Source organism: Phaenicophaeus curvirostris, chromosome 8 (genome assembly GCF_032191515.1).
Source record: "Phaenicophaeus curvirostris isolate KB17595 chromosome 8, BPBGC_Pcur_1.0, whole genome shotgun sequence".
NCBI lineage: Eukaryota > Metazoa > Chordata > Aves > Cuculiformes > Cuculidae > Phaenicophaeus > Phaenicophaeus curvirostris.
Window position 1 is genome coordinate 7632074 of NC_091399.1, and position 17909 is coordinate 7649982.

A 17909-nucleotide genomic window follows, 5' to 3' on the forward strand; every position below is an offset into this window, starting at 1 on the left:
TTTCCCCTCCTTGGTTTAGTTCCTCCTAGTTTCCAAAAGCCATATAAGGAATGGAAAGCCGGTAACACGGTAGATACAGGAAGGGGTGGAGAAAGTAAAGATGTGATTGTCAACAATCCCCTTTCACTGTACTGTGAGACCAATGCTGTTCCTCCTCCAGTCCTTACCTGGTATAAAGATGGGTATCCTCTGAGCTCCAGTGATAAAGTGCTAATATTACCAGGTGAGTACTAGAATGTCACTCCCTGACCTTAAGAAACAGTTAGTGCCTGTATTTGTGTAGGAATAAACTTTTCCCCTTCATAACACTGCATTAATGTTCTTCTCAGACTTCCTTGATTGGAAATGTTTCTCTCCAGTCCCTGGACTTAAGCTGTTTCTTTAAATTAAAAAGTAGAGTCTAAAACTGTGTGTGTGTGACCATTTAACTTACATATGATGCACTAAAAAAATAAGATACAACAATGATACCTTCCTGATTTATTTCTTGATTAACTTATGCTTTGGCAAAATCATAATTGGAGTAGGAAAGCCTGTTAACTAGGGGGTGAGGCATGGAGGTAGTGTTTCCAGCAGAAAAATGAGCATGAGTTCCTACTCAGCCTCATATCGGAAGGGGAAAGAGGTGCTTACAGTGCTGAGAGTACAAAAAGTGAGCTTGGCTGTGCAGTGGGTGGTTTGGGATGGCGTGTGTAGGGATGGGCAGTGGTGGGAATAATGTCTTTTTGTTTACCTGTTGGAAGCCAGTGCCAGCCACTCCCAAAATATATTCCAAATACGTCCTGTCTTTCTGAAGCTGTTCATGTGGCTTTGCTTTGAATGAGGAATAGAGTAGGAAGTTACCTGTAAGTCTCAGAAGGGAATTGTCTCAGTTTGGAACAGCTTTATCAGAATATTCTGTGCTTATGTTTCCTTTTGCCTGTTAGTTCTCTGTCACCTTGCTGAGAAATGCTTCTGGTTTTGATTGAAGAATAATGTCTGGCTGCGTATTGCTGAAGAGCGTTATTCCTTTCTGTGGAATTAATTACTCTTCAAGTACAAACGTTGTTGAATTCCAAGTATCTGCCAGTAGAAAAAGTAGCTAGGAAATAGAATCTGTACTTACTCATAATTCAGAACAACTGCTGACCATTCATAAATCTGCTTGTTCAGGTCTCTAGTGAAATGTGGTGTGGAAATGATGGAAACTGCTTGATGCTGCAATTAAATCTTGAATACGTTTTCCTTGCAGGAGGCCGAGTGTTGCAGATTCCACGGGCACAGGCTGAAGATGCCGGGAGATACATGTGTGTGGCAGTAAACGAAGCTGGGGAGGATTCCATTCATTACGATGTCCATGTGCTCCGTGAGCTTTCTTGCTTTCCATTTTCTTTGTAATGACAATAAGAGAGTTCTGTGGAAACTAATGAAGCATTATAGTCCAGATTTACCCGATGTTTTTAATGTTTATAAATTCTGTGTATTTGTGAACTCTCAAATTAATGTGTTTCTGTAAGGTCCTAGATTTTTGTACAAGTAGAGAACTACACTAAAACGGCATTAATGTTATTAGCTCAGTATGGTTTGAGGTTATCGTTATAGGAACTCAACTGCACTATCCCTATCACACTTCATGAAGAAAAGTATATGTAGAAAATAGTAGAATAGTTTGGGTTGGAAGGAACCTCAATGCCCATCCAGTTACACACCCCCTGCCATGGGCAGGGACATCTCCCACTGGATCAGGTTGCCCAAGGCCCATCCAACCTGGCCTTGAACACCTCCAGGGATGAGGCAGCCACAAGCCTGGGCAAGGGCCTCACCACCCTCACAGTGAAGAAATTTCTCCTTCTGTCTAGTCTATACCTGCCCCTCTCCAGTTTATCCCCATTGCCCCTCATCCTATCACCACAAGCCTTTGTGAATAGTCCCTCTCCAGCTTTCTTGTAGCCCTTTCAGGTACAGGAAGGTCACTCTAAGGTCTCCTGGCAGCCTTCTCTTCTCGAGGCTGAACAACCCGAACTCTCTCAGCCTGTCCTCGGATGGGAGGTGCTCCAACCCTCTGATCATCTCTGTAGCCTCCTCTGAACCCGTTCCAACAGCTCCATCTCCTTCTTATCTTGAGGATTCCAGAACTAGACGAAGGCCTCCGAATGAGATCTCACAAGAGATGAATAGATGGGCAGAATCCCCTCCATCAGCCTGCTGTCCATGCTTGTTTTGATGCAGGATACTGTTGGCCTTCTGGGCTGCAAGTGCACGTTGCTGGCTCATAACAAGCTTAGAGCTTCTCAGTCCAGGTTTTATTTTGGGATTTCCTCTTCCCTCTCCAGTTTTTGGTTCAGAATTCTGACCTACTAGACTTTTTCCTTATTTTGGTTGTCATGTTCTGGAAAACCTGCAAAACTCTGATGGATGTAAGGGAGTTGATGATTCAGATCAACCTGCAGAGTCTGTTTGGGCTGACTTGTTAACAAATGTTGCACAGAAAGCTTTGCTGTGCTGCTTGCATGATCGGTTAATGTGCTCAAGGATTTTGTCTTGGGAAATGCTTATTTCGTTATCACTCTTTGTGTATCTACCACTGAAAACACTGATTTGTTTGTTATATATTGGTCTTGGAAATGCACTTTTTTCTGACAGAAAAAAACATGACGGACTAGCTGGAAAATGAGTTTTCACCTCCTCTTCTTTATGGCTGCTGTGCTGTGTAATTCTCCTGGGGTCCTTTGAGCTACCCTGATTTGCTCCCACTGAACTGCTCTGGGAATTTTATTATCTATCACTGTGTCCACTTGAAGATATCGCTGCTTCCTTGTAAAAGCCAATCTAAAGGATTGGTGGGCGATCTTAAGGAAAGAAACCAACAAACTCTCCGGGGAGATAGCAAGTCACTGTACTCTGATCATGTTTTGCTCTTTCGTAGTGCCTCCATCCATCGGTGGAGCTGATGGGGATCTGCCTGAAGAGGTGACTGTGCTAGTGAACAAGGTTGCAGTGATGGAATGTGTTGCAAGTGGCAGCCCTTCTCCAAGTATTACATGGCAAAAGGATGGCCACCTCCTAGCAGAAGATGACAAACACACATTCTTGTCTGGTGGAAGGAGGTTACAGGTAGCTCTTTGTGACTTCTAGCATCTTAAACACCGTCTGCCCATAAGGACAAAACTGTTCAGATTTGCTGAGCATGAGATTCTGATTTTTTTTTTCCCTACAAGTCGCTGCAAACCTAATGGGTTTTTGTCCCTTGTCTCTGTCCCTCAGCTGCTTCTTCTCACGTCTATGCTGACCCCGCTGTTCGTGGGGGTCATCCTATGAACTGTGTCAGTACAATCCCGTGTTGTAAAATAATGTTGGTTTTGGTGAAAAATGACCTGTTGTTACCACTTTGTCCATATTTCCCTGATAGAGTTTAATTATTGCCAAATGAACTACTACTTTTTTTTTTTTAAAAAAAGAAAATAGTGTATTTTGACAAACTCCCCCCAGTATCAGTGGATGAAACTGTGTGAAACTCTTAAAGCAGTTAGAGAGCTGAGCTTAATTCCCTCCATTTTTGTAGCATGATCTAGGAATACAATAAAATATAAACCCCTTATGGAACATGAAAATTTTTATTGCAAATAGTTAGCGAATAGTGGTCTTATGTTTTGAATTAATTTAATATGAAAAATGTTGTGTTAACTTTTTGAGAAGCAGAATTCTGCGTAACAGATTCTAAAAGGGGTAGCATCACTTTCCTGAAAGTAAAAAACCTTTTCTGCAGTCTGAAAAAGAATTTTCTCAGATTGGCTTTTCCACAACAGTGTGAAGTCATTAGCAAAGCACTCAAATAAAAAGGAAACGGCACGTGCAGGCCACAAAGACCTTGAGGTCTTTGGGGAGGCACCAAAACCTGATACTTCAGCAGTAAGTTATCATATATATCAGCTCAACAACAGTCTTGTTTCTTTTTCTTAGATTTTGAATTCCCAAATAACAGATACTGGCAGGTATGTCTGCATTGTGGAAAACATAGCTGGAAGTGCAAAGAAGTATTTTAACCTGAATGTTTATGGTAAGTGAAATAATCTGTAATTTGCCACTTGTCTTGTTTCAAATCTTGCTGTAGCTTGAATGTGTTAATTTTAGCACAGTGATCAGGCACGGGCTTTAGCCTTGTGCATATTTGACTGGCGTAATCGAGATTCTAACATACTAGAAATCAAATCTAAGTTTAAAGTCCCTTTGCACCACGTGATGTTTGGTGCCCCATGGCCTCAGCACTTTGTGTGTTCCACATAGGTGGAAATGGTTCTTGAGAGAGCCCTGTGTAGTGGCTGCATGCGAACACTGCGTGGGCCTTGCTAAGCCTTGAATCCATGAATTACGAACAGATTGGATTGTCATCTGTTTCGATATGTTTATGAAATGCAAGAAAATTAACGCCTCCAGGGATGGGGCAGCCACAGCATCCCTGGGCAACCTGTCCCAGGGCCTCACCACCCTCATCATGAAGAAATTCCTCCTTCTGTCCAGTCTAAATGTGCCCCTCTCCACTTTATACCCATTGCCCCTCATCCTATCACTCCAAGCCTTTGTGAACAGTCCCTCCCCAGCTTTCTTGCTGCCCCTTCAGGTACTGGAAGGTCACTATAAATACAGTACCAGCATCTCAGGAATCTGATGGTACAGGTTATTACAGACAGAAGAAATAATTTGGATTTTTTGAATTCACACAGCTAATTTATGTACTAAATGAAATAAATCCATGGTGTTTTTTTCTCCTCAGCAATACAATTAGCCAAAAGTAGTGTTGTCATGGGAAGATCTTGCCCTGGAGCCATGCTCTGAGAAGTCATCTTCTTTCAGTGGAGTCTGCCCAGATTTCCTGTTGTTTGTTTTGGTTTTAACTAAAAATATTTTGCTTTTCTTGTGTTTTAATTTAAAGTTCTTGTCTTTAAAATATTTGTTTCTAATGACTATAGTCTAATATTGTGATTTTAAAAGAAATACTTGCGTGAAGCTTCAATTCTTGCTCAATGGTATTGCTAACTTAGCTCTATTAATCTCTTCCAGTACCTGAAGGGGCTACAATAAAGCTGAGAAAGGACTGTTCGCAAAGGCTTGTGGGGATAGGACAAGGGGCAATGGGTATAAACTGGAGAGGGGCAGGTTTAGACTAGACAGAAGGAGAAATTTCTTCACCATGAGAGTGATGAGGCTTTGGCCCAGGTTGCCCAGGGAAGCTGTGGCTGCCCCATCCCTGGAGGTTTTCAAGGCCAGGTTTGATGGGCCTTGGGCAGCCTGATCCAGTGGGAGGTGTCCCTGCCCATGGTAGCGGGGTTGGAACTGGATGGGCTTTAAGGTCCCTTCCAACTCAAACTGTTCTATGATTCTATGAATGCAGTTTCATTTGAAAAATTAGAATACAGCTGTTCAAGGAAGGACAACTCAGGATGAAGCCTTGGTGAAAACACATTGTCACTAAGCAGCATGGTGATTATTTTATCAGCATCATAAAACGTTGTTTTCCAACATTTTTATGTATTTCTGATGGAACTGCTTTCATAAACGTAAATAAATATTAGAGATGATGCTCTTAAAGTTGAAGCATCAATTTCTGGTCTCAAAGGTGAGTAACAAAACTAAAATAAAACCTTCCAAAACATTTAAAATCTTAACCTCCAACTTTAATATGTAATGAATACATAATTTTCACACAGCCTCGTAGTGCACCTGTACTCCTATCACCTGTTGTACTTTGAGAGCGGTTTGCACACACCATGAAGGCTGCAGAATTTGAGATGTACCAGTTCTATAGTTTAAGCAAAAGTCATTAAAAGATAGCTGAGATTTGGCCCACTATGTTTAATTGCTCCGTGTCTTGCACTGCCAATAATCACATCTGTGGGAGAATAACTGTAAAAGTAAATAAACATGAATAACTATAAAATGTCATCAGATCAGAATTCTCTGTTTATTCTAGTGAACCTTTTTATGGTTATTATCAGGGAAATAACTTTCAGTTGTTCCAAGATTAAAAATATGGACTGAATTTGCTCATTTACATCCACTCCTCTTGTTTCTGCAGCACTGCAGAGGAGCAATAAACTCGATTTAGTGACTGGTTTGTGTCATTCAAGTGACAGAAAGCAGCTGGAGTATTTCGGGTGGATGTGTTCCAAAATACTTTAACATTTCTGTCTTTGAAGAAGAGGGTTCCATGTGTTCGTTGGAATGGTTTTTCCACCCAACAGAGCCAGGAACATGCTTTTGCTATCCTCTTAAGTGTTTTATATATCTGCGCTGCAAAAACATGGAAACTAAAGTTTGGGATTCATTAAAAGGAAAAGATTTACAGTTACTTAATTTTAAATAGTTCCTTTGGAAAGGTCAAATGTCAAAACATTCTTGTATTTAAAAACACTGGGACTTGTAAGCTTAAAAATGCGCCCCTTGGAGCAATGATTGCGTGCCAGAATTTTAAAATGCTTAGCTCACTGTTAAATAACGGGTTTGTCTGGTTAACAAAAGTTCGGAACTGTGATAGAAGGAATCATTTTTTGGTTCTCCTCAATGACAAAATGGTCTGTTTCAGAAAAAGTAGGAGCAATATGATGTCAGGAAGAAATTACACTAGGTCATCCTACATATCCTGAGAAGGGGAATGTAATCGATCCTGCCTTATATAGCAAGTGTCCTGTGAATACAGTGAATTTAAGTCCATACTGCGTTAGTCAGGAACTGCAGGATCTCTTACAGGTTAATCAGGCCTCAAAACCTCATGCACGCAAGGACCGCAAGTGAAATCATGGAAATTGTTGTGAATTATAGGAACAGGAATGACTGTTAGATTGGCTTCAGTCAGATTCCCAGATGCATCCAAAATCAGCAGGTCCATTCGTAGGATGTGAAAGATTTTTGCAACTTGACCCTTTGGCAAAACAATTCGGCTTTATTTTAGTAAACTGGGATCTTGTGGAATGTTGTTTGCTGGTGCTGTGCTAGATCCTCTTAATGTATTTCTCTCTGCAGTTCCTCCAACTGTTGTTGGTACTAATCCTGAGAATCTGACTGTGGTGGTGCATAACTTCATCTCTCTGACTTGTGAGGTCACTGGCTTTCCACCTCCTGATCTCAGCTGGCTCAAGAATGGAAAACCTATCAGTTCGAATACCAACACTTTCATTGTGCCTGGTGAGGACTCTCGGCTATTCCCACAGCCTCTGGACTCACCTTCTGTCTGGTCTGTCTTGCTAAGGGCCGTGGCCGTTGTTTATGGAGCCCATATATTCCTAGTATTGCTTCTGTGAGTAGGTAGGGCACTACTGTGCTTAATGATTTCTTGGCTACCGAGTGGCTTCACTTTTAAAGGAAACTGACTGAAAGTGCCGAAAAGAACTGTATGGAAAAGACTAGAGGGCAAGTCAAATAGCAGATGTGCTCTGATAGAGGTTAATTAGTTAAGAGGTCGAGTCACTTTGACTCACCCTTCAGAGAAATGATTCAGCGTTGTGATGGAGGTAAAAATAAATTCTCCTGGCTGAGATGACAAACAGTGAAAACCTTCTTGTTGGCTTCAGAGGGAAACTGGATCAACCATGCTGAACTCTAAGGAGCAAATCCTTCTTTTTGAAGATTGTCTTAACCATTCCAAGCACCTGAACTCTCAGGAGCAAATCCTTCTGTATGAAGATCATCTTGACCGTTCCAAGCTCCTCACTAAACAAAATCCCCGAGTGTCTCTGTCATTTCTGCTCCTGCTGCTTAACTTCTGCCTGAGGCCAGAAGTGCAGAACACTTGTGGTGCTCAGCCCTGTCTTGCTGGTGTTATATGACCAGGGGCTGTGCTGCAGCATTGGTGTGGAAATGGGTCAGTGGCAGCTGAGGTGCCTGCATGGATTCATAGTGTAGGCAAAGGCAGGAGGCTTCGTGGATGGAGATGGGAGAGACCAGGAAGGAAACACAGATAATGACAGAGTTAAGCATGTTGGGAGACAGCAGTTGAGAGCTATGAAAGAAACAAGTCTAAAACGAGTGTTTGGAGTCCAAACTTAAAATTAACAGCATTATTGTGATTTACCCTAAAATCTTAGTTCTCTTTGCTGGATTTTTTTTTTTTTTAAGCATTAGTGAACCTCAAAAAGCAATGGTGACAGTCGTTTTTTGAGTCTAAGTTACTTTAGTGCCCGTGCTCAGTCTGTTGTACCTGCAGTTTGAGATAGATAAAATAACCACAGAATAAATTGCAAGCCTTCTCTCTCTCTACTTCAGGTGCTCGGACCCTTCAGATTCCTCGAGCCAAACTAGCAGACGGCGGCGAATATACTTGTATAGCCAGAAACCAAGCTGGTGAAAGTCAGAAGAAGAGTTTCCTAACTGTCCTTGGTTTGTTTTTGACTATTTTGTGAAATACTATCTATGGTTTTGAAAGCACTGTCTTTTGTATTTATTTTTATTAGGCTGTTTTCTCCTCTGCCACAAAACAAAGGGAGAAGTAACTCTGAGCTTCCGTTACAGTTCCCCCAAGCATCAAAGACCATAGTGGAACTTCAGTGACAGTGCTGAATGTAAGAGTGGGCACCCCGGTGGTGTTAGAGTGTGAATCCAATGCTATTCCACCACCAGTCATCACCTGGTACAAGAACAGGCGCATCTTTTCAGAGTCAGCAAATGTGGAGATCTTAGCAGATGGGCAAACGTTACGGATCAAGGGTGCAGAGGTAGGCAGGCTGGTGGGATGCTGCATCTGCATCTGCCACTGCTCTGCTTCTGTTAAGCAATTATTTCCCTCTGTATTGGTGTGTTCTGCTAGCTGTATGTAGAAGATGTATTTGCTGGAGGCCTCTCATGCTGTGAAAAAGACCTTGAATTGGCAGAGGCAAAGGCTGCTCATATCTCTAAACTGTAGTCTTAAAATAGGACTCTGAAATGAGATTTTTTTTTTTAAATTTTATTTTCTATTTTAGGTTTCTGACACAGGCCAATATGTTTGCAAAGCCATAAACATCGCAGGGCAAGATGATAAGAATTTTCATCTTAGTGTTTATGGTGAGCATACTCTGCATTATCTACAGTAGTTGTTACAGTGCCACAGATACTGTAGAGGAGACAGTTCAAAATCAATTCACAAAACAACAAACAGTAACCAAACTATTCTTACTGCTTCCATTCAATTTATAGTTCCACCAAGTATCGAAGGCCCTGAACAAGAGTTGGTCAATGAAACTATAAGTAATCCTGTTACCTTTGTGTGTGATGCTACTGGAATTCCTCCACCAACGTTAGTGTGGCTTAAGAATGGAAAACCAATAGGTAATGTTCTCTCGTGCTCTTTTCTGCTTTTTTCCCCCTCTTTGAAGCACCAGTGTGCTATTTGCAATCTGTTTTTTGTTTCTTGTTCATTTGTCTCCAGGCAGACTCTTAGATAGACTGATTGGAATCTTTGTTTTGTTTTGTTCTGAAATTCTGGTGGAACAATTTCTCAAGATGCATTTGCCCATCATGGCCACGTTTGGAATGACTTCTTGTTTTCCATATTTTCAGAAAACTCCGATTCTCTTGAATTTCATATTTTGTCTGGGGGAGGCAAGCTTCAAATTGCTCGCTCTCAGCTTCTGGATAGTGGGACCTACATGTGCATTGCCTCAAACGTAGAGGGAAAGGCTCAGAAAAGCTACGTGCTTTCTATCCAAGGTAAGGCATAGAATGCAGTGAGCAGGACTGGTTAATCACTGCTTGAGTATGACACTGGGTCTGTGCTAGAGACATGGAGATAACATAAACCTGTAGAAAAAAAGTGGAGTATTCAGACCATTATTTCGATTATCTGCAAACAGTGGGGGGAAATGGTTAGGGGATTGTACTGTTAGTCAGAAATTTGTATGAAGAAGAATCCCAGAATTGTGAGGGTTGGAAGGGTGCTCTGGAGCTCATCCAATCCTACCCCCTGCTAAAGCAGCGTCACCTCGAGCAGGATGCAAAGGAATGAGTCCAGGCAGGTTGGAATATCTGGAATATATCCTGCTCAGCAAGCCGGCACCAACTGGCAGGTCACGAAGTTGATAAATTTTAATGTAGCCAGGTGTAATAGGTTAAGGTATGTTAGTGTATTTGAACAAAAAAGCATATTTGCTCTAACTGTGATTAGTGGTCCTGTCTTTGCACACTGGTATCTATAGACAAACCTGATGCAATGACTAAAGTGGCTTTCAATTTATCTTTCCAGAAGCCCCTCGAGAAACACGGTAATTATAGGCTTTGTGAACTGTAGGCTTTGTGAATGAGATTTGAACAGAGGCACTGCAATAAATGCTGTGCTCTTGAGCTACTGTGCTGTAACTTATTATTATTTAGATTGGGTTTCTTGCTGATGAATCTTGTCTTACTTCTATCATGCGTTTCCAGTTCCTCCTAATATTGCTGGCTCGGAAATGCCGAGTGAGGTCAGTGTCCTCTTGGGAGAGAGCGTCCAGCTTGTCTGCAATGCCGATGGAGTGCCCACACCTGTTATGCAGTGGCTTAAAGATGGAAAACCAGTTGCCAGTGATGATTTACAAAGAATAAGGCAAGCAAAAATAAGCAGACTCTGCATTCTCTTCTTATATAGTTTTAAATCTCAGAGGGCCCTAAGGAGAAGATGGAAAGAGGCCGACTCTTGTCTTAGCCAGGTTAAGGACATCATCTCCCTCTTCAGGTTCCGTAAATCCTGTGTACTTTGTTACTACTGTGATTTTTACTTTTATTTTCTTGTACAGAGATAAGCACGTGATGTCTTATTTCTTTCTCAGCTAATAAGTTCCAGTAAAGGATATTGGGTTCATTAGAGTTTATTATGGTGAAAAAGTTCCATTAAGTTCCTTTGGAGGGGAAAGATCTGAGACATGGAAACATTTTGTTCTTGATGCTTTTCATTTTGGGTCCTTCAGAAGCCTGGTTGGCCTTGAACCCCAATACAAAGTTAAACAGGGCATCACTAGGAAAAACTTCCTAGCCTATCTGTAATGATAATACTTTGCGAAAACCAATGGTTCTCTGTCTGGATTCTTAAGAGGATAGAGGTAGTTGGTTTAAATGTACAAACTAGATTGTTTATTTGCCAGGTCATAGGAATACATAAACAAACTCTCTGTGTTTCATGACCTTCCTTGCAGAGTAACTCCAGATGGCAGCACATTAAACATTTTCAGAGCTCTCAGCTCTGATACAGGCAAGTACACTTGTGTGGCTACTAATCCTGCAGGAGAGGAAGACCGAATTTTCAGCTTGAATGTGTATGGTGAGTTTTCACAGATGTGAGATTGGAGTCTTGTCTGTAATCCTGTCTTTGTAAGCATTCCCAGGAGAGGGCCAACAACTGAATGCATGTGTTTCCAATTTCATGTGCTGTAGATATCACAGTATGTTACACGGGATGTTCTGTCAATGACAAAATGATTGAAATCGCTGTTAGATGTGTTTTGGGTAAACAAGTTCATTCCTTTGGTGTATTTCATAATAGAGGAATTCTACTTGTGGGGATATATTTTTTTTCTTGCTGAGAAAGATACCCTTGGGGCTGATAGACTATGATACTGCTTTTTTGTTGTATTAGTTTATCTTCACTAATCCCAATGGCAGTACGTCAGCTAAAATCACAGTGGTATGGTAGGCAATGAATAGTTAAAGGTTCCCCCTCCTCTGAGAAATAGTTTATTCAGAGTTTAAAAGCCAAAGGATGGAGTTTTGGATTAAGTCCTTCTCTTGCACCATTTGAAGTGCAGAAGAAAGCGAGCATAGCTCTTCTTTAGCCGGGTTGAGTGTGGAATTTTGGTTTGTGCAAACTGTATTGACAATGCACAATGACTGGTAGGGGGTGCAGGGTTCTGCACAGGCAGCGGTTCATGGGTCTGTCCCCCTTATACAGAGACATGGAGTCACTTGGAGTATAGGCATGAGCAGAGTAGCACGAGATGACCTTTGGTAGAAGAACTAACCCTACTGAATAAGCCCATCAGAGCTTTCTGGGACAGAATGGCACTGTACAGCAGTGAAGGTGGTTTTGATCCGCTTGTATTGGTTGAGATTCAAGCAATAACCGCCTCCAAGGGTCTTATCTATGACACTGTCATGTTGTGTGATAGCATCTTAAGGCAGTGAGAGCTTGGAACTGCATGTGGCTGGGCTTTATTTTTATAGTGAGTCCCCAAAACCACAGCTTTGAACCTAACATATAAAACCAAAACGCCTTCAAAGCAGTTCTGTTAGAATAATCAGCCCGAGTACTTAACTAGGCATTTTGACATTTTCTGTATTTAAAAATGATGTTAGTGTGTGCATCTAGAAGTTAATAAACTAACTTTCCTCGTGCATGGCTGTAGCTTTCCCTTTATTTAGCATTTCTTTAAGTAGATATGAGTTGGGTGGCAGCAGGCTGCCTGGTCCCAGCTGGCCCGTGAGTGGCTCAGCCCAGCCCCTCGAAGGCTTGGCCACCAGCTCCTTCCCGCATTGTCATTCCTCCCCTTGAGCTTAAGGCTCTCAGCTCTCTTTTGTTTGCCACAGCCTGACCAAAGAGAGGATTCTGCTGTCATTCTGAAGTGCGTCTGATTTTAAATATGTAAATGGATAATTTATTAGTGCTCAGTATTATTGTTAGAGGATTTACTCTTTTAAAAAAATGGGGGTTATCTTCTTGAATTGCCTTTGGGGCGTTAGGTGCAGGATTTCCTGCAAGGTAACTCATGTGGAATGATTTTAAGAGCCAGTTTTAATATCTTCCTTTTCAACATTTACAAAATATAGTTCCTCCAACAATAGCCAGTAATAAAGATGAACCAGAGGACCTCACTGCCCTTTTGGACACATCCCTAAGTATTGAATGTACTGCTAGTGGAACCCCACCACCACAGATAAACTGGCTAAAGAACGGCCTTCCTCTGTCTGTCTCCTCCCAGATCAGGTTGCTGTCAGCTGGGCAAATTCTCAGGTTGGTTTTCATCTGTTTTAACTAGCTGCGTTTTCTGTTCTCTTTTGCTCTGTCAGCATAAGTCTACTGTTATTTTTGGAAGCAAGAATAAAATCTGACCCAAACCATGCCATAAGAAAGAGAATTTATTCCATGATTAAAATGATTTTCTCTCTAGACTTGCCCGAGTGCAGATGTCTGATACTGGCGTGTACACTTGTGTAGCATCTAACAGGGCTGGAGTGGACAACAAACGTTACAGCCTTCGGGTTTTTGGTGAGTTGCCCTGAAATCCTTTATGTAAAGAATCTTATTTCCTAATTTCTGAAACCTGATATTCAATTTTCTTTCTCACCATAATGAAGTTGCAGACAGCCACAAAGGTAATTGTTAGGGAAACATGAACTTTTCAAGGTGTTTTTTTAATGGAAAGGGTTTTAATCGTAAGAGAGTCCTTACTTGAATTGGCACCCCTGCGTCCCTGTTTTTTCAGAAAGAGCAATAATGTGTAATTTCTTGGTGAATTTTAACACAAATGTAAGTGGGGAAATGTGAAAGAGCAGCTGCTTCCCAACTTATGTTCAGAATTAGCTTGTGGGTTGTACTCTGAGTCAGACCTTTATTTGTTGGCAGTGCCACCAAGCCTGGATAACGCAGGAGGAACAGAGGATGTGACTGTTGTACAAGGCAGTTCAGCTTCGATGAAGTGTCTGACCGATGGCACTCCTGCCCCCACTATGTCTTGGTTTAAGAATGGGCTTCCTTTAAGCCTTGGAGCTCACCTGACGTTCAGTAACCAAGGAATGGTCCTACATTTTGTAAAATCAGAGATTGATGACTCGGGCAAATACACTTGTGTAGCATCCAATGACGCTGGAGATACCAGCAAACACTTTTCTCTAAAAGTGCTGGGTAAGTGTCAGCTTTTCAGTTGAACAAAAGTAAATCAACATCTGCTCAGGTCAACAGTTAAAGTCTCTAGGGCTAAGCAGTATTTTCAAGAAACATTTACTATGATAAATAAGAGAAATAAGGAAATGGAAGGTACCTGAAGATTTGTGGGTGTGTAATATAGTATATATTTTTCCCAGTGTTTCAGGAGTATTGAAATACACTATCATAAGTAGTAAACTAATTTATAAAGTAATTGGTTTAAATGAATAACTTTGGTTAGTAGAAATGTGGCTTGACAGGATGATAGTGGAGCTGAAGGCATAGCTGAAGGTACAACGGCTAAAGGGATAATAAAAATCTTCACTGCTGTTATATAATATATTTACCTGGGAACATGAAAATACTCTCTAACCAATAATTTAAACTCATAAAATATGCAAATTAATAGAGGCAGCTGGAAATAACATGAGGTATTCAGAAAGTTCCTGATGCAGTCAGAAATAATACTAATGTAGACTAATTCTACAAACTCTAACCACAAGGCTGTGTATTGGGTTTTATAAGCTCTGTGTGTCAATGAAGACGTGGAATGTTTTTCCTTCCACAGAGCCACCTCGCATCAATGGTTCAGATCAGCCAGAAGAGTTCTCTGTCATTGTTAACAACCCTCTTGAACTTCTCTGCATCTCTTCTGGAATTCCTGTCCCCAAAATCTCATGGATGAAGGATGGGCGCCCACTTCTGCTGGATGATAATGTTCATCTCTTAAGAGAAGGCCTTCGAATAACCAGTGCTCAGGTAGGGTGTTTATTTCAAAATAGGCTCCATTTTGCAAAGCCTAGTGGAGTGCGCAGAGCTCCCTGCTCCTAGGGCAACCCCCCTAAGAGATGTCCTAAAAAGCCTGTATAAAATCGTCCACCTGCAGTTGGGCTTGGAGAATGTTTTTCATGCCTTGACTAGGACTTTCCTGTACAGAACAAGCGGTAGCATTTTGGGTTTGAGAGTGCCCCAGCACTTCTGTCTATTCTTAGCATTATTGCTTTAAGTTCATTTCAGAAAACTGTTATTTTTTTTGTTTGTTGGTACCTTGTGTTACAAAGGACAGGAGTCAATTCTAGGGACTTTTTTGTGGGGTTATTCCTTGTTTTAGTCTGTGTCTGTAATCCATTCTTGTTCATTTCCTGCCTGTTTGATTCTTGTTACTATCTCTTGCTTTTCTTCTTTCACGTTTTATAGTTGAACAGGTTGCTCAGGGAAGCTGTGGCTGCCCCATCCCTGGAGGTGTTCAAGGCCAGGTTGGATGGGCCTTGGAGCCCCTGATCCAGTGGGAGGTGTCCCTGCCCATGGCAGGGGAGTTGGAACTGGTTGATCTTTAAGGTCTTTTCCAACCCAAGCTATTCTATGATAGTTCCTCCTCGGCCTTTCTTTTCTTTCCGTTGGCTCAGATTTTCATAATTTCCATTTGCTTCTCACATTCTCACATTGACTACAGAGAAAAATTGCATTTGCAGTCATCTGTGTGCAAGTTAAGAAAAATTAATAAACACATCAGAAAACCTTTCAGATGACTTCGGACAGTAAAAGATGCTGGGGAAAAATAACCTTTACAAATCCACACCAGTCCACTAAGGCTGTGTTCAGTTACGGACAGAAGTTCACTAAACTTCTCCCAAGTGACAGGGGACAGGACAAGAGGGAATGGCCTCAAGCTCCACCAGGGGAGGTTCAGGCTGGACATTAGGAAAAAAGTTTTCACAGAAAGGGTCATTGGGCACTGGAACAGGCTGCCCAGGGAGGTGGTTGAGTCACCTTCCCTGGAGGTGTTTAAGGCATGGATGGACGAGGTGCTAAGGGGCATGGTTTAGTGTTTGATAGGAATGGTTGGACTCGATGATCCGGTGGGTCTCTTCCAACCTGGTTATTCTATGATTCTATGACTTCTTGTCTTTGCGATGAAGAGTTTACAGGAAGGAGAAAGCATAAAGGAATTAAGGAGTAAGTATGTACAGAGAGATTCCCTTAGGACCCAGAACTGACCCTTGCTTTGATGGATGGGCAGCCTGATCTAGTGGGATGTCGCTGCCCATGCCAAGGGGGTTGGAAGTAGATGATCTTTAAGGTCCCTTCCAACTCAAACTATTCTATGATTACATAGCCACTTCCATCTTTATTGATTACTTGTTGCCAAAAGCATCACAGAGAGAAGGTGTCTTGCTGGAGACAGGTTATCCAGAGAGATTTTATGCTGTCCTGCAACTCCTAACTCATCCCTGTACAATCCCACCGTGGCAAAATAAAGACGTTTTCAGGACCTTTATTTTGTTTTCAAGCATTCCTTATCTATTGTGTTTCTGTTGAAGCTCTGCCTGTTACGTGTTGCTGTCAATGTATTCTATGTACGTAGACATTTCAGTTTTTCTGAGTTATTCCCATGTTCTGAGGTTTCCGCTGGAGTTGTTCTTATGTTTCCAGGTGGAGGACACAGGAAGATACACGTGCTTGGCATCTAGCCCAGCAGGAGATGATGACAAAGAGTATTTAGTGAGAGTGCATGGTAAGTTTAATTCAGGGGAAAAAAATATTCCTTCAAACTATAGACTACTAAGGTATTCATTGGTATTTCACTTAACGAGTTATGGACCACTAAAGAGGAAATATAACATATTTTGAGAAAGTGATATTGCACCATCTGATCATACTTAACATTTCTGTGTGCAGTTGGCTATTCTGAACTCAATAGGCAATGAAAAGGGGAAGCTCCACCAGATGCAACTGGTTTCTGTTATCATTTTGAATTTTTTGAATGCCTAGGACAGTCATAGGTATCAGTATTCAGCTGGATTGAGTTAATTGTGCTCACTGAAGGGGATATGCAGGATTCTGATATCTATGATCGTCTTAGTTTTTCAGTAGAAGGTAAGAAATGTATTTAGAAGTGAATACATGAAGTGTTGGACAGTAAAAGAAGCATAAATGAGACTTCCACACTTGTACAATATGCCTTGGGTTTCTGCTTGAGATCATAGCTTCCATGCCTATTGATGCACAGTTTATGGAGCTTCAGTGATCTCTGCTCTGTCCGAGATCTGTTCTTCTATGTTCTTGCTGAGAACAGACTTGAAATTAATTTCTGTCACGGGAATTTCCAGCATGTGACTCAAGAGTCAGGTGCACCAGTTAAATAAATGAGATAACACAGGTATTGAAAAGTAGAACTAATTAATGGCATTATTTGCATTTACTTTTAAGCAATAAATTGGAAATTTTCAATGAAGAATTTTAACACTAGCTCATATGTGTGGTGGGTCTTTTTTTTTTGTTAATTTTTGTAACAGTTCCTCCTAACATTGCCGGTACCAGTGTCCCCCAGGACCTCACCGTACTGCAGAACAGACAAATTATACTGGAATGCAAGTCAGATGCTGTGCCACCTCCAACCATCTCATGGCTTAAAAATGGAGAACTTCTGGAGGTACAGTGGTTACATTATTTGTTCTAGTCTTTTGTTCTGTTCATTTTTAAAACACACAGTGCCTGAGGTTTCTTATTCTGCTCACTTGCTCCTTCAGTGCAGTCCAAGTCATGGTGCCTTGAATCCAAGAGAAGCTGAGTAGCCCCCGTACAAATATAGTCAGTCCTAACTGAGTACCTGAAGCTAGCAAGCATGTGGTGGCCATCCCACTGTTACTTGTTCTTTTTTCCTTTAGGGGGATCCCTTCCTCCTCCTGGATCCTCTGAACAATGCTAGAAGCCTTTGGTATACTCCTGAATGGCTTCCCAGGAAAGGTAGCTGAGAAAAGATTACGCTATATGTTTCCTTTGGGTATATTATGCATCCTCATATTCTAGTAGTATTTAGAAAGGAATTATGATTCTTTAAGCTGGAAAAAAATAAATAAAAGGCTGTTAATCACCACAGGGTTTTATCGAATGCATCTTTTTCACTCTGAACCAAATTCCATGAAGTGTCATGTTAAGGCATTGAGTCTTTGCTGATTGAGAGATGATTAGCAAGATGGGGATGGTTTAAAAAAAATCATGGAATGGTTTGGGTTGGAAGGAACCTTTAAAGCCCATCCAGTTCCACCCCCTGCCATGGGCAGGGACACCT

The 17909-nt window shown here is 41.4% G+C and overlaps 1 protein-coding gene across 1 annotated transcript in view; it reads left to right on the forward strand.

Annotated features, from left to right (window-relative positions):
* Window positions 1-17909, forward strand: part of HMCN1 (hemicentin 1) — a 201198-nt gene that overhangs the window by 145586 nt on the left and 37703 nt on the right. Inside the window, exons 54-71 of the mRNA XM_069862338.1 lie at window positions 20-223; window positions 1232-1345; window positions 2906-3093; window positions 3940-4036; window positions 6997-7158; window positions 8236-8349; window positions 8482-8684; window positions 8931-9012; window positions 9145-9276; window positions 9508-9657; window positions 10369-10528; window positions 11115-11239; window positions 12742-12925; window positions 13083-13180; window positions 13538-13816; window positions 14406-14596; window positions 16271-16352; window positions 17134-17270. Coding sequence (XP_069718439.1) covers window positions 20-223; window positions 1232-1345; window positions 2906-3093; window positions 3940-4036; window positions 6997-7158; window positions 8236-8349; window positions 8482-8684; window positions 8931-9012; window positions 9145-9276; window positions 9508-9657; window positions 10369-10528; window positions 11115-11239; window positions 12742-12925; window positions 13083-13180; window positions 13538-13816; window positions 14406-14596; window positions 16271-16352; window positions 17134-17270 — 2702 coding nt within the window. The remainder of the gene's footprint in view (window positions 1-19; window positions 224-1231; window positions 1346-2905; window positions 3094-3939; window positions 4037-6996; window positions 7159-8235; window positions 8350-8481; window positions 8685-8930; window positions 9013-9144; window positions 9277-9507; window positions 9658-10368; window positions 10529-11114; window positions 11240-12741; window positions 12926-13082; window positions 13181-13537; window positions 13817-14405; window positions 14597-16270; window positions 16353-17133; window positions 17271-17909) is intronic.